Raw genomic sequence first — 16,623 nt, forward strand, 5'->3', positions numbered from 1 at the left:
AGGGACACCCACCTGTGACAGTCGGTGGTACCCAGGGACACCCCACCTGTGATGGTCAGTGGTGCCCTGGAACACCCCACCTGTGAGTCATTGGTAACCAGGGACACCCACCTGTGACAGTTGGTGGTACCCAGGGACACTCCACCTGTGACAGTCGGTGGTACCCAGGAACACCCCACCTGTGACAGTCAGTGGTACCCAGGGACACCCACCTGTGACAGTTGGCAGTAACCAGGGACATCCACCTGTGACAGTCAGTGTTACCCAGGGACACCCACCTGTGACAGTCGATGGTAACCAGGGACACCCATCTGTGAAAACTGGTGGTACCCAGGGACACTCCACTTGTGACAGTGGTAACCAGGGACAACCACCTGTGACAGGGACACCCACCTGTGACAGTTGGTGGTAACCAGGGACACACACACCTGTGACAGTTGGTGGTACCCAAGGACACCCCACCTGTGAGTTGGTGTTACCCAAGGACACCCACCTGTGACAGTTGATGGTAACCAGGGACACACACACCTGTGACAGTTGGTGGTACCCAAGGACACCCCACCTGTGAGTTGGTATTACCCAGGGACACCCACCTGTGACAGTTGGTGGTAACCAGGGACACACACACCTGTGACAGTTGGTGGTACCCAAGGACACCCCACCTGTGAGTTGGTGTTACCCAGGGACACCCACCTGTGACAGTCGGTGGTAACCAGGGACACCCACCTGTGACAGTCGGTGGTAACCAGGGACATACACACATGCGACAGGGACACCCACCTGCGACAGTCGTGCTTGCTCCACCCTCCCCTGTCTGAGCTGCCCACATGGCCGCCCCCTCGGGCCCAGGCCCCCCTGGGCCTGTGCTCTCTGGTCTCATCTCGCCTCTGTGCCCACTTCTTCTCAGTCTCCTCCCCAGGCTTTTCTCCTTTAAAGGCCGTCAGTGCCACCAGGGCAGACCCAGGTCTGTGTGGCTCACTGCTTCCTCCCAGCACCCCAGGCAGGAGACTCCCTGTTGCCCCTCCCAGTGGCCATCCAAAAAGCCCCCAAGTCTCCCTTCTCCACGTTGCCTGTGGTCCTCTCTTCCCCGTCTCCTGCCTCTGCATCCCTTCCTGTGGGACCCGGCCAGCTCCCTCTCTCTGTATTCTTGCCAGGCCCCCTCCCCCCACCCTGTCGTCAAGGGTTGGGGCCCTGCCCAGAGCCCAGAGCCGCTCATTTGGGGGCTTCCTTGGTCACGTCTCACCACTGGACTGTGTGCTCCATGAAGGCAAGGACAACTAGGCTGTGCTTCCTGGCACAACTGGCCAACATGGGCTCTGTGTTGCACAAGCAAAGAGCAAGGGAAGGGCCATGAGCGCCCCCACCATCTCTGCAGCGTGCACCCCTCATCTCTGTCGCCTAGAGCCCCTAACCTCGGCAAACATGCTCCCCCCATCTTTGCAGTGTGTGGGAAGGAAGCTGCCTGGGTTGCATCTCGGGTCAGCTCCCACCATGTGACCTTAGGTCACTGCCCGCCCTGGAATTCACTTCATCCATCAAACAGGGACAATAACAGCAACCACCTCATCAGAGGATTGTTGGAAACATGAGCCAAGTATTCGGTATAAGTGCCTGGCACACAGTAAGTGCTTGATAAATGACACATAGGATTATTTTTTCCCTTTTCATACTGTTCATGGGGTTCTCAAGACAAGAATACTAAAATGGCTTGCCATTCCCTTCTCCAGTGGACCACGTTTTGTCAGAACTCTCCAGCATGGCCCGTCTGTCTTGGGTGGCCCCACACAGCATGGCCCACTACTTTGTGGACAAAAGTCCATCCAGGCAAAGCTCTGGTGTTTCCAGTGGTCATGTGTGGATGTGAGAATCAGACCATAAAGAAAGCTGAGCGCCGAAGAGTTGATGCTTTTGAACTGTGGTGTTGGAGAAGATTCTTGAGAGTCCCTCGGACTGCAAGGAGATTCAACCAGTCCATCCTATAGGAAATCAGCCCTAAATATTCATTGGAAGGACTGATGCTGAAGTTGAAACTCCAATACTTTGGCCACCTGATGAGAAGAACTGACTCATTGGAAAAGACCCTGATGCTGGGAAAGATTGAAGGCAGGAGGAGAAGGGGACGACAGAGGATGAGATGGTTGGATGGCATCACCAACTCAACGGACATGAGTTTGAGCAAGCTCTAGGAGTTGGTGAAGGACAGGGAGACCTGGCGTGCTGCAGTCCATGGGGTCGCAAAGAGCTGGACACGACTGAGCGACTGGACTGACTGAGGATTATTACCAATGCTATTATCCACTCCACAGGAGGCAGGAGTGTCTCATTCAGGAAAACCACGATCCAGGTGATTTCTGCTACAGGCCATTGACTGGGGCTCCCCTGGTAGAGTCAATTTCCTCCCACAGATACGAGGAAGCTACAGTGCTGCTCCTTTCTGCTTTGTCCTTACTGGCTTCTACGAGCACAGAACATCAATAGTCCCTGCACTGATGGACCATGGCTTTGGGCGTGCTTTCCCCAACAAGCATGGCAGTGATAATCTTGGTCTCTAATCACACATATTGAAAGAGAGCCTTTGGAGATTCCACAGTCACTTCACAGTCAAACGCTGTCATCTGTACCCCGGCGGCTGCCCAAGCCAGCGTGGAAAACGCACCCCGAGAAGGCAGGGAAATCATTCCCTCGCATTCTGCTGGTCAGTTAGGCACAGATGAATGAGCAAATTGTTCACATGCATTGTTAATTCAACTGTCCTGATAAAAGGCAATTTTCCCAAACACAGTCACTCCAGAGAATTAACCGTCCGCCACCCTCTGCCCAGCAAGCAGGCTTTTTAGCTTTGCAAAACATCCTCAGACAGCCAAACAAAACAATTACACCCTACTCACTCCAGAGCCTCAGCGTCAGCCCCTTTAGAGAACTCAGATCATCAATAATTACGGGGGAGATGGGGGCCTCATATTTCCCGAATGTTACAGACAAGATTGTATATGTAAGCCGCGGCTCTAAAATATTGGCAACGAGTTGTTTTTATAGGTCCTGTGATAGGTTCGCCTTATCTGGTTACTATCGATCAGACACGAGATCTTCCAAGTCAGCGTCCAGCCAAAGGGAAAAGGTCTGCCTCTTCATTCAATTTACAGATGTTCTTGGGGATGTTTCTTGGCATTTCAGTGATTGTCAGGCTGGTAATTAAAACTGAACCAATCCTTTCCTGACGATCAATTCTGTAATTGTGTTTGAGCGGATGCTTTACTAAATTGTGTTGGATGCTTGTCGATCTCAACACAGAAGCAGGACAAGGGTTCTCAGCACCAGAGTCGGCTCTGTGCCAGGGCAGAGGCACGCAGACAGTGCGGGCTGGAGCGGCTCATTTCACCCCTCTGAGCTCCTAGTTCTGTCTTTAAAATAGAAACAAAAACCCCTCCCGCATTGTGGCTGTTGTGAAAATAAGATGATAAAAGGCTGGTGCCTAGTGCAGAGCCTGGAGCAAAGTAAAGTGAAAGTCGCTCCATCGTGCCCAATTCTTTGTGACCCCACGGACGATACAGTCCATGGAATACTCCAGGCCAGAATACTGGAGTGAGTAGCCATTCCCTTCTCCGGGGAATCTTCCCAACCCCAGGGATCAAACCCAGCTCTCCCACATTGCAGGCAGATTCTTTACCAGCTGAGCTACCAGCGGAGCGGGGGCACTGCAGAGTACATGTTCAGTAAATTTATCTCCTTTTTGCTTTCCCACCCCTACTTGATGGAGCTCAACTTTATGCAGAGACAAGACTGGGAGGCACAAGCCTCTGGTGCCCACGTCAAGAAGGGTGGGTTGAGGGTTGGGCTGCGTGATGATGGTTACATCCGGTGACTAAAGAGTGCGCGGGGCTCAGAGTGTGCGGCACTCGCTTGCTGTATCCTCGTACAGCCTCTCCCCAAAGCCATTCTCACTGGGTCGATGGATGGAGGGTGAATAGTGAACTGGAAGAGGGAAGGAGGCAGAAAGGGAGGGAGGGAGGGGAGGAAGGAAGATTGAATGAATGGCTAGGTGGATGGATGGATGAGGGATGGGTAGATGATGGACGGATGGGTGGGGGGATGGGTGATGGATAGATGGATGGGTAGATGATGGACAGATGGGTGGGGGGATGGGTGATGGATACATGGATGGGTAGATGATGGACGGATGGGTGGGGGGATGGGTGGATGTGTACGTTTAGCACACTTTCATCTCAAAATGTTAGTTTATGAAAATGTATCTGTTGATCCCACAGATATGTACTGAGTACCTCTCCCATCTTAGGTAAACATGACATAGTAAGAGCGGAAGTAGAAACAGTAAGACAGGAAAAACTTGACACCCGCAGTCTCATCAGCCAGAAACAGCGCTTTATCCTTCTGGGCTGCTTCATTCACCTTTCCACAGATGCTCATTCACGCGTGTTAGTCCCTTAGTCGCGTCCGACTCTGTGCAACCCCATGGGCCGTAGCCCGCCAGGCTCCTCTGTCCATGGGATTCTCCGGTTGGTAATACTGGAGTGGGTTGCCATTCCCTTCTCCAGGAGATCTTCCCAACTCACAGATCAAACCCCGGTCTCCTAAATTGCAGGCAGATTCTTTACTGTCTGCACCTCTGGGGAAGCCCATATTCATGTGCATGCATCTCTTTATACATGCATATATGAATGCCTGTGTGCCATACACACATGCAAGCTTACGTGTGTGTGTGCGCATGGACACAGGCATATACACACAGTCGTCCAATCACCTGATTTCATTTTTCCCGTAGTGCGTCTCACTGTCTGAAATCATCGTGTTCCGACGTTTGCTTTACTCCCTGTCTCTCCCCCTCAGCCGTAAGGCCCAGGGGAAGGGCCCTCCCCGTAGGCACTTTCTGCAGCGGTCTCTCTGGTCCCCGTCCCTGGCCAGTTCTTTTCTCACTCCTTGGGAGGGTCCTCCACTCCCAGGACCCCCAGTTACACGTCTGAGCATGGACCTTCCAAAGGCCTACCCCAGGGCAGGCTTCTCTGCTGAACTTACCCCAAGTACCAACCCCGAGCTCCTCTATCCATCTGGGGTGACCCTCAGGAAGCTCAGCCCCAGCGTGAGGCTCACCCTGGGCCCCTCTTCCTCCCCTAAGCCAGCCCTCCCCCTCACCGGCTGGTCCTCATGTCCACCAGCGGTCAGCGTCCACACGCCGGCCCGAGCCACGCGCTTAGTGTTCCGTTATTTCTCCATCTATTTCCTTCACCAAACCCGCTGAACTCTGACCATGAAATGTCACAGACACCCGCCCACTCTCCTCCAGTTGCATGACGTCTGCCCCAGCCCAGGCCACCAGCTTATCTCAGCTGGTAACCCCTGAGTCCTCCTGGTCAGCCTCTGGCCTGCCCCCTCCAGGCCCGCTTCCTCACTGCGGTCAAGGAGAAGACAGCCAGGGCTTCCCAGGGCAAAGGAGTGTGAGGGTGCAGCTGACATCTGGGGATGTGGACATGGTCTGAAGGCTGGACCTGGGCCGGTGCCGGGGAGTAAAGTCAGCCGGGTGAGGTCACTGGGGCGAGTCGTGAACATCAGACCCAGGAGCCCCGGCAGCAGAGGCCCTGAGGGTTTCAAGCAGGGACGCAGCGCCACACACTTGTGTTTGCACAAATTCCGACGATCTGTGACTTCTTCAGGAATAGGTCTTTCTGGTTTGCCTGCATGCTCCATCGTGTTTGGCTCTTTGCGACCCCACGGACTGTAGCCAGCCAGGCTCCTCTGTCCAGGGAACTCTCCAGCCAAGGATACTGGAGCGAGTTGCCTGTCACTTCCTACTTTCTGGCTTAAGAAAGCACAAAAGCCATGAAGAGCCCTTCTATTTCTGCCACAGTTTCACACGTGGCGCCTAATTTAGGACCTCAGCCCAGAACAGATGATTGTTTCTGAGTTGAAGGTGAGGAGAGAGACGAGCCCAAGGTTACCTAGCAGAGCGGCATCTCCGCCAGGCTCTGCTTTCTCTCGGCACCCCCCAGACTGAAAGCCGTCACGTGGAGTAACTTTCTGCTAACACCCTGGGTAGCAATCCAAGTGTGTGCTGAATAGCCCAGCGAGAGGCATTCAGCCGCGCGTTCTCCTCTCCGGGTAGCAGAGTTATTCTCACTCAGGATGACTCACACTGGCGTATGTAAGATGCTCTGCACAGATTCTAATTTGAGACCCAGGGGGCGGATGCTGCTGTATTTGTTTGTCTCCACTGTCTGTCAAAGCCCAATTTCCTGTGTCCCCAGCTGGGCGCATCTGTCTGGCAAGGAATGCACTGGACGATTGGGTTTTAAATAGGAAGGTAATTTCCTGAGGACCCCCATCCCCGGGGATGCGGAGGGAAGCCTCTGAGGGCTCCACTTGGTAAAGCGAAGATGAAAAACAAGTCTTCTCCTTGATAAAGAGTCTGAGGGGAAACCCAAGATCTGTGGCGTACCCAGCCAGAGCTCTGGCAGAGGTGAGAACCACTTGCTGGTTGCTGTTTGTTTTCCTTTTTTAACTCAAGGTTTCAGAGCTAGGGTTTACGCTGCAAGGCAGACTGGGATGTTGGCACCACCTTTTGGAGGAGATAGGGGAATGGAAGCCCAGCAGGGCACCAGAGGAGGCGACTTGGCAGGTGGGACCACACGTGGTTCATGCAGGGGTGACTCAGGCAGGGCAGGTCTGAGCGGGAGGCCAGGTGGACACGATCCAGGCAGGCAGGGAGGGGCAGGTCCATGTCTAAGGGTTCCAGAAGGGTGTCCAGGGTTCCAGGTTCAGGCAAACCTCCTGACCTGGTCGTGGGAGGCCCACATCGGCATCTTGCACATTCTGCCCTTCCTGGGGGTCCTCTCTGCACTTGGCCGACGCTGACCCACTCCTGCCGGGAGCACACAGCTCGCCTCCATTCCAGCCCCTTCTCAGGGTCGCCTGGCCCAGTGCACGGCTCACATCATTCAGCAACTTCCCTTGTCTGCTATGGTCTCCCTGGGGGCCAGGCTCCTGTGAGATTCATCTCCCAGCTTGCGGTCTGACACAGAGCTGAATGGGTGCGTGAATGGCCTCAGAGAATAGAATGGTGGACCAAGCAGGGGAAACAAAGATGAAGATGGACAGAAAGCCTGCCTCCCCCACCATCCCGGTCTTCCTCTGCTGTCTATGGGATCAGAAATCCCCCAAATTCAGGACTGACCTGCAGTCTGGAAGCCATGCCTAATAGTCTTTAGAGTGGTGGTGGGGGACGGGGGAGCGAATCTGTCTAGACCCTCCAGGCCCGTTGCCCTGTGTCGTTTCCACGTTCTGGGCTGACGCAGCCACATCACTGGTCATGATGTGGTGTGGATGAATGATGCAGGGAAGTGCTGGGGGCAAACCTGGCTGACAGTACAAACTTCCGCGAGGCCTCTCTGGCCTCAGCTTTCCCATCTGAGAAATGGGGATGATCGCACCTAAGCTTAGCAGGTCTGCAGTGACCGCGAAGTGCAGTCAGCGATTCACACCACCCCCACCTGCCCCTGCTGTGCCGCCCCAGAGCTACCCTGCTTAGTACTTCCTGCGTCTCTCCAACCAGATGCTAGTGGGACCCTGGGGACACCTGCCGGGCTTGGCAGGGAAATGACAGAAGGGTTGTTAATTTTCAGGCCTCCGAGGCCGGGTCTCTGTGCAGGCTTCCCACCCAGAACACCTGGCGGAGAGAGCTAATCGATCTGTTTTAACACAGACAGGGGCTCTGGGGGAGGCACAGAGGCTGCAGGCCTGGAGAACTTAGCCTCAGGGAGACAAGCACCCCAGCCCCATGCCCCCTCGCCTGCAGCAGACCACAGGGAGCTCTCTGCCCACACCCATGCTGCAGGCCAGCTTCACGGCAGCTCCTGCCACTCCACGTCACAGTGGCTCATATTCATGTCCTGCACAGGACGGCCCCTCCTCTGTGCCCACTGCCCAGTGTCAGGCCTCCCCCCACCCCATTTCTGCCACAACTCCTATGCAGGGGAGCAAATCTGGTCAACCGACCCACCGACATCCAGGCTACTTTGGTGTGGGTGGAGCATATCCAATAAAGCACACGTCAATAATGTGACCGAAAACCAAATCCCCAAGCAGGTGACTCTCTTCAAAACAAGGGTCCTGTCATTCCCGCTCAGCATCAATGTGCTGTTCCCCTGAACTCCACCACCACTGGTTCCCCTAGCAAACTCCTATTCATCCTTCAAGACCCAGCTCAGGTGATACCACCTGCAGGAAGCCCTCGACCCCAGGCCAGGCCTGGGCTGGGGCAAGGGCAGCTCAGGGTACACAATTAGGGAGGCAGTCAAACCCACATGCCCTGGCCTTACTCCCACCCCTTAGAGAAAGAGCTCGTCACCCTGGGGACAGCTGGTTGGCCTTTGTCCTCATCTGTCCTGGAGCTTCCTGCCATGTGCTTCCTATACTGTCCTTCTCACCACCGCCTTTGAGCTGCCTCAGCTCCAGGGCCTTGACCCAAGGAGATGCTTGGTGGACCCAGCTTCTTTAGAATAAAATACCACGAGAATAAACCCGCTGTCGTCTCAGCCTGTTAGGCACTTTGCTTCCTTTATCTCTTCCAGTCACCTCTGCCGTGGGAATCCTATCTTCATTTCACAGGGGAGGAAACAGGCTCAGAGACGTGAAGTGATTTGCCCAAGGTTGCAAAGCTTACAGGAGCAAAGGAGGGGTGAGGCCAGCTCCCCACCTCCGGCTCTGGAGGGATGAGGCCAGCTCCCCACCTCCGGCTCTGGAGGGGTGAGGCCGCCAGAGCCTGCACTGCCCCCGCGCTGGCAGGCGTCTGCTGTGGCCTCCGTGTCCACGAGCGGCGTGGCCTCCCTGGACTCCGGGGCTGTCGTGGGTACCTCCATCCTATGGGGCAGCATCACAGTGGATGGGATGAGTAGGAGGCTGAGAACAGGGCTCTAATACAACTGGTTATTTCCTTGTCACCTGGCGGGGAGCAGAGGCCAGGTCCGCCAGCATGCTTGGAGTTGGACACAGGGCCGAAACGAGCAGGACCTGTGACCTGAGGCAGCACCCCCCACCCAAGGGAAGGCGCCTGGGACTCACCAGGGGCTGTGAAAATGCAGGTCCCAGTGGGGCCAAGGCACCGTGAGTCTGACAGTCTCCAAGGATGCTGCTACCACTGGTCCTGGAGTTATTAACCGAATAGCTCTGGGAAGAGTCCACTCCGTGAGTGTGTGACCCAAGCCACCTCAGGAGGATCCATGCTTTACTGGTCCCATCTTGAAATTCCTGATTCTCTTTGAACAAGGGGCTCCATGTTTGCACCATGTACGTGGCCTGGCAAATTAGACCCTGAGACTCAGGCTTCATATGGGCTGGCTATCAGTCCAGTGAATCTATCAGATAGCTCCCTTTAACTAAGCTGCCTCTGATTTTGAGGCATCCAGCCTTGCAGGCCCCCAGAACCTCGCTCGGGTACCATATGTTTCCCCAGAATAGTAAGCAGTGAAAATACACCATTGAAAATAGTCTGGTTCCCAATTTGGAGGAACAATCTGCCAGCCTCCTCTCTGCACGATGCTAATTGATTTGTTTTCTTTGCTCCAATAATCCTTTCCTTGTCAGCACTTTCTTCTTCCCCCGTCTTTCCTGGCTTGTCCCACTCTGAGGCCAAAAATAGCCCTTGATCCAGATTGCTGGGCCCCTGGCCAGAATCGCTTCCTCAGGTTCCTTTTCCTTCTGCCTGGGTGACACCATGAACAGGGCCTTAGCTGTAACTGAGGGCTGTCATGGAGAGGTAACCTTGTGCCCAGGGATCTCATTCTGTGTGGGAATGGCCAACACCCATCCTCTGGGCTGAATGGCAAGGACGAGGAGTGGGCCTGCCAGGCTGCACAGCCTCCCTGCCTGGAGGGAAAGGCAGACTCACAGAGAGAACCCTAGGAATGTTAGACTGGAGCAAATGAACACATGAGATGCTGGGGAAGGGGCAGAGGAGGGATGAGAAAAACTCTGTTGGAGGATGTATATCATGGACATCTTCCTGGAGGAGGTGACCTTCGAAATTAGCTGTGCCAGATGAAGAGGTATTGGAGAAGCACAGAAAAGAAGGAGGATGTCCCATCATAAAAACAGTCTGAACTCCTGCTGGGGGCACCCTCAAAGCAGGCGCATGAATAAGAAATAAGAAACATTCAGCTTTGTTGAAGTTGCCCAGAACACAGGGCTCAGAAAACTTCAAAAATTTTCATGTTATCACACATGGATTTTGTGACATTTAAAAAATCTGGAAATCTGATTCTTCATTGTCAGTGGAGTGGGCTGGGGTGGGGGGGTGGTCTCGGTCCTGCATTCCAGCCAGAGGGAACAGTACACACAGGTGGGAGGAGGACATGAACGGTCTCAGCAGCGACCCCCATCTGCTTGTCTTCAGTCCTGCTGGCCTCTCTGTCTGAGAACCTCCTTCCCCAGGTCTGGATCAAATTTCCGTTCATTCTTCAAAGCTCATCTGGGCGTCCCCTCCTCCCGAAGCCCTCCTTTTGTTCTGCACTTGGATCTGACGTCCCCTGCTCTGCTCATCCCCTGCTCTGCTCCCATAAACCCTGGGCAACTTAAATTCTTGCTGATTTAGGTTAAAATCCTGCAGGCCTGGGTTGACCCACAGCTCGGGGTCAGGCATGTGCCGGATGTTGGAGGGAGCAAAAGGAGTTAAGTCCCTACCCCTGTGATCAGGGAACCTAGAACCTCCCCCACTACCCGGCTCTTTCCCTCAAACCCAGAACCCCAGCATCAGCAAGAGAAAAACAGCAGACAAACTCAAACGGAGACACAATTACAAAATATCCAGCCAGTCCTCCTCAAAACTGCCAAGGTCATCAACAACAAGGGAAGTCTGAGAAAGTGTCCCAGCCTAGAGGAGCCCGAGGAGAAGGGGCAACTAAGTGTCACGTGGGAACCTGGCACAGGGACAGAGAAAGACATCAGTGGAAAACGGGTGTAATGTAGCGTGTGGTTTAGACACGACCAGCGTGTCGATGCCGGGTCCTTATTGTGACAAACACATAATGTTGATGTCGGCTGTTAATAATAGAGGAAGCGGGGTATGCGCTGTGTGGGAATGTCCTGTACTATCGTTGCAACTTTTCCACCAATCTAAAACTGTTTGAGACTTCCCTGGCCATCCAGCGGTTAGGACTCTGCCTTCCGATGTAGGGGGCGCAGGTTCAATCCCTGGTTGGGGAGCTAAGATGACCCCACATGCCTAAAACAGAAGCGATATTGTAACAAATTCAACACAGACTGTAAAAATGGTCCACATCAAAAAAAATCTTCAAAAATATCAAACTATTCTAAGCTAAAATGTTTACTTCAAATTTAAAAAATATCTTCACCCCGCTGCTTAAGACTAACCACTATTAATAACCCCCTGTGTTTCTTTCCTTTCTCTTTTTTTAAAAAACAGAGCTGTAACCGACAAGCAATATTAGTTTCAGAAGTGCAACATAATAAAATTTGTTGACATTGTGAAATGATAACAACAACTCTAGGTGATGTTGGTCACCTTACATAGTTACAGAATTCTTTGTGTGATGAAACTTTTAAGATCTACTCTCTTAGCAACTTTCAAATGTGCAGTAGAGTTTTGTTGGTTATTCTCAGCGTGCTGCAGTCCCTCCCCAGGGCTTCTGCTTCTTATAACCGGGCGTTTGTACCTTTCGACCCCACCCACCCATTTTGCCCATCCCCAATCCCCCACCTCTGCTACCACCAGTCTCTTCTCTGTATCTATGAGCTTGTGGGGTTTTTTTTTTCCTTTTTCTTCTTAGATTCCACATATAAGTGAGATCACACAGTATTTGCTTTCTCTGTCCCACTTACTGTACTTAGCATAATGCCCTCCAAGTCCATCCGTGTTGTCACAAATAGCAAGTGTCATTCTTTTTTATGGCTGAGTAATAATCCTTCCACCCTTCTTTCTATGCATTGTCCACTGACAAAATCACACTTACTTTTCTACACCTACCATAACAAAACTCTTATATACGTCCTTACAGTTTTGTCAATGGGAAATGTACAGAAACTGAACTTGTTTACAAGGTCCTGCTCTTTTGTGTGTGAGCGCATTAGTTCTCTTGTCCCTAAACACCATGGAAACATCTGTACACGCTCTCTGGCTCCCCTGACCATCTCCGCCACCCCCTCCCATTTTTCCTGCACGTAAACCACGCCATGAAGGACATCCCCTAGCACATGTGTCCCCCTTTCAGGGATCAGAGTCACCAAGGAATCAGGCTCCAAGCCCCTCTGCTTGCTGGGGCACAGAAGGCTTTCTGCTGAAGGTGAATGACCTCACCCGGGAGCCCAGGAAGGTTTCCTTGGAAAAAAAGGAACACACTGGTGTATCCTTTGTTCACAAGAAACAGGAGTTTTGTGCAGCTCATTGATTTATGCTCCACGTGCTTCGTTGTCTTCCAGAGGCATGTCGGGGTTTGGGAAAGTCATTCCGGGGGCGTCTCATTGTACTTTCCCTCCCAGGGAAAGCTGAGCTCCTCTTGGGCTGGGCTAGTCCAACCCAGGCTGCCAGCTCCAGCCCAGCTAAAACCCCGCCCTGTGTGGAATCGCCCCTGACCCTGGCCCTACCCAGCGTGGCTCTGTGACCACAGGCGCTCGCCTGCCCTCAGTCTCGCCACCTGCCAAGCAGGGGGGCAGCGGCTCCAGGACAGTCGCCAAGCGGGACGTTGTGCAGGCCGGCTGTCGCGCTCATATCAGCCCTCCGTGGCGGGCTCACCCTGTCATTTCCCATTGTACAGACAAGGAGCACGAAGGCACTGGTCACACAGACATGGAATTTGAGCTGGATTATCCAGGGACGGAGTGTGTGTGCCCAGCCCCCTGCTCCGCCGACACATAGTTCATTCCTCATTCCCTCATTCATTCCTTCCCTCATTCATTCATTCCTTCTCTCATTCATTCATTCCTTCCCTCCCTCATTCATTCCCTCATTCATTCATTCCGTCCCTCATTCATTCATTCATTCCCTCCCTCATTCATTCACTCACTCATTCATTCATTCACTCTCTCCCTCATTCATTCACTCTCTCCCTCATTCATTCCTTCCCTCATTCATTCATTCCTTCCCTCATTCATTCATTCATTCCCTCCCTCATTCATTCACTCACTCATTCATTCATTCCTTCTCTCATTCATTCATTCCTTCCCTCATTCATTCATTCCTTCCCTCATTCATTCATTCATTCATTCCCTCCCTCATTCATTCACTCACTCACTCATCCTGCGTGTGGAACCCCCAGGCTCTGTGGGGAGGGGAGGGGAGGGCATCAGTAGTGACCTCCACAGATGTACCCCTGACCCGACAGGGCTCCGGTCTCCGTGCAGGAGGCCTCTTCCATGAAATGGGGTGAGAGTGTTGAGGACAAGTCCTGGGCCCCCAGCAGTCTTGCAGCAGGAGCGCCAACCAGCCTGAGAAGGAAGGCCATCCCAGGGTGTGCGCCCAGGTGGAAAGGGGCACGGGCGGGGATGTGGACCTTGCCAGGCAAGGCCAGGCCGCATGTAAGGCTGGGAGGGAGGCGGTCAGGAGGGTCCTAGGACCCCCATAATGGAGTCTGCATCTCCTGGGGCTGTGAAGAGCCGTGAAGGTTCTGCAAGGTCCATGTGTAGGAGAGTCAGTAGAATGGTTCTTCTGATGGAGCAAGAGGCGGGGCCACGGTGCTGGGGGGCGGGGCTGGACCAAGTGGCTCCCAGCCCCTCCACCCTGCGTTCAGTGCTCCTGACTCAGCCTCGGCTGGTTGACCTTCCCCCGCACCGGGAGCTCGCGTGTGTCCCTCCGCAGGGCCCTGTCATTCTGCCGAGTGGCCCCAGGGCCGCCCTGTTCTGACCCTTGGCTGGCCTGTCCTGACCTTTCTGTGACACGGCGGACAATCCTCACACAGTCCGGCAGGGCTTGTACCTGTGAGAAGAGGAACCTGGAGGGAAGGCAAACATGAAGGGACCTCAGGGGGTGGGGGCTGTGGGGCGCGCATGGTGGAGGTGCCCCTCGTCCTCTCGGGGGGCGCCTTGCCATCAGTTTCACGTCGGAGTGGAGTCGGGGCCACTCTAAGCCGTATGCATCTCCCGTCATCTCCAGCGCGATCCAATGCTGGGCTTGAGGTCAGGGGAGAATACGGAGGGTGGGCTCCGACTCCACCCCGAAGCCTCCAGCTAGGAAGAGGCAGCCTCCCACACGGCCCCTGCTCCCGGCGCTCTTCACAATAAGCCTCCTCTGGGCACTCCCCACCCCCTGCCCCAGCCCTTGCAGAGCTCTCACTGGACAAGTCAGTGTCCTGGGGCGGCCGTAACAAAGCACCACAAACAGGGCTCCGAACCGCAGGACTCTGCCATGCGGGCTCTGCAGGTGGGAAGTCTGGAGCCAAGTGTCGGCTGGGCTGGTTGCCGCTGGGGGCTGCGGGGAGCCCGCTGCAGGCAGTGGCCCGGAGGAGTGCAGACGCATCTCCTGACCCGTGTCTTTCAGATCATCCTCGTGAGCTCCTCGCTCAGCGACCGGGACCAGAGCCTGTTCCTCAGCGTGGACGAGGGCGCCACCTTCCAGAAACAGGTCGTCCCCTTCTCCGTGGAGACGCTCATCTTCCACCCCCGGGAGGAGGACAAGTTGCTGGCCTACACCAAGGAAGGCAAGGTGAGCCGCCCAGGGGAAGCCCGGAGGACAGGGAGCCTTCCCATCACCCGGGACCCGGGAGCCCTGGGCCGCAGGAGGGCTCCCCAGGGCTGGGGCCGGGACCCCATCACCCCCTGCTCTCTGGAGCTGGGGCCGGGGACCCCATCACCCCCTGCTCCCCGGGGCTGAGGCCAGGAACCTCCTCACCCCCTGCTCCCTGGGGCTGGGGTCGGGGACCCCATCACCCCCTGCTCCCCGGGGCTGAGGTCAGGAACCTCCTCACCCCCTGCTCCCCGGGGCTGGGGTCGGGGACCCCATCACCCCCTGCTCCCTGGAGCTGAGGCCGGGGACCCCATCACCCCCTGCTCCCCGGGGCTGGGGTTGGGGACCCCATCACCCGCTGCTCCCCGGGGCTGAGGCCGGGGACCCCATCACCCGCTGCTCCCCAGGGCTGAGTGGTCAGGTGCCCCTCAGAAGCTCATGGGTTCAAGTGAGAGCCGGTGGGATGAAGGTGAGGTACAACAGGCTCACGAGATGGTTGACAGACCCTCCAGTCTGCCCCCCAGCACACTCCAGCCGTGGAGCCTCCCTCCACTTCCAGAACATTCCACACACCCTCCCACCCCATGCCCTTCCCTTCGCCTGGAAGCCTCTTCCACCTTTACCAGGAGAGGGAATTGTCCTTCTGACCCCAAACCAGCGTCCTCTCCTCTGAGGGCAGTCCAGCAGGGCCGCAGGAGCCCAGGGCACCTTCATGGGTGACTGAGGAGTGTGCGGTGAGGGGCTCTCTCCAGGGCCAGCCTGGGTGCGGTAGGAGACCCCGGGGCTGGGAGAAGGCGGGCTGAGGGCCCCTGGAGGAAGGGCCGCCCGCCTGCAGGAAAGGCCTGGGTCGGGTTCCTGCAGACACCATAAGGAGCGACCACAAACCTGACAGCTTAAAACAACAGAAGTGTATCGGCCAAAGGCCCCAGATCAGTTTCACGAGGCCAAATCCAGGGCGTGTGTGGGGTGACTCTCCCCCTGGAGGCTCCGGGGGGTCTCTCCCTCACCTCCACCAGCTTCTGGAATTCTGTGGCTGGTGACGAGTCACGCTGAGCTTCAAAGGCAGTGTCTTCAACGCTTCCTGCTCCGTCTTCACGTTGCCGTGTGTGTGTGTGTGTGTGTGTGTGTGTGTGTGTGTGTGTGAGTTCCCTCTGCCCCACCTGGATAATCCAGACCACCCTTCCCATCTACGCATCTTCACTGAATCGACCGCAAAGTCCTTTTTCTGTCCATCTGGTCCCTTTCACAGCTTCCAGGGATTCTGACAGAGATACTTTGAGGGACCTTTCCAGCCTTCCCTGGGTGCTCAGTTGGTAAAGAATCTGCCTGCAATGCAGGAGACCCTGGTTCCATCCCTGAGTTAGGAAGATCCCCTGGAGAAGGGATAGGCTACCCATTCCAGTATTCTGGCCTGGAGAATCCCATAAACTGTATAGCCCATGGGGTCGCAAAGAGTCAGACATGACCGAGCGACTTTCACTTTCACTTTTCAGCCAAACACCTTGCCGGATAAGAGGCCTGGAGCCTCACTGTGACAAAAGGGCTGAGGAGGAGGCTGGCCCCGGGGAGAGTCACTCAGCCCCGAGAAACTGTGTGTTTGGGCAGTCGGAGAACAGGAGTCATGGTACCTGTCTCTCTCCTCCTGTCCTCAGTCTCTTGTGAGCTGAACCCCCTAGAAGCCAGGGAGAAGGGGCCTGTGGATGCCGCCTACACAGGCCAGCTCTCAGGGTTGGAAAAGAGTGGAAAAGGCAGAGCCTGGGTCTGGAGCAGATGGAAGCTATCTGGCTCAGAAGCTTCCTTGGGTGCTCCCAGACCTGCCTGGGACTCACCATTCCACACTCTTCCAGATTCCAGTGACTCTCTCTCCCAGCACGGGTCACAATGCCCGATTAAATATTTGTGTCATTATTTGATTATTGTCTGTACCTTACACACACACTTGA

General features: G+C 55.0%; 1 protein-coding gene across 2 annotated transcripts in view; it reads left to right on the forward strand.

Annotated features, from left to right (window-relative positions):
* SORCS2 (sortilin related VPS10 domain containing receptor 2) overlaps nucleotides 1-16,623 on the forward strand; it is a 489,434-nt gene that overhangs the window by 388,327 nt on the left and 84,484 nt on the right. For both annotated transcript variants that reach the window (XM_042251675.2, XM_027971238.3), the window contains exon 4: nucleotides 14,495-14,659. In XM_042251675.2, the coding sequence (XP_042107609.1) occupies nucleotides 14,495-14,659 (165 nt within the window). The remainder of the gene's footprint in view (nucleotides 1-14,494; nucleotides 14,660-16,623) is intronic.

The sequence above is a fragment of the Ovis aries genome, chromosome 6, assembly GCF_016772045.2.
Source record: "Ovis aries strain OAR_USU_Benz2616 breed Rambouillet chromosome 6, ARS-UI_Ramb_v3.0, whole genome shotgun sequence".
NCBI classification, from domain to species: Eukaryota; Metazoa; Chordata; class Mammalia; order Artiodactyla; family Bovidae; genus Ovis; species Ovis aries.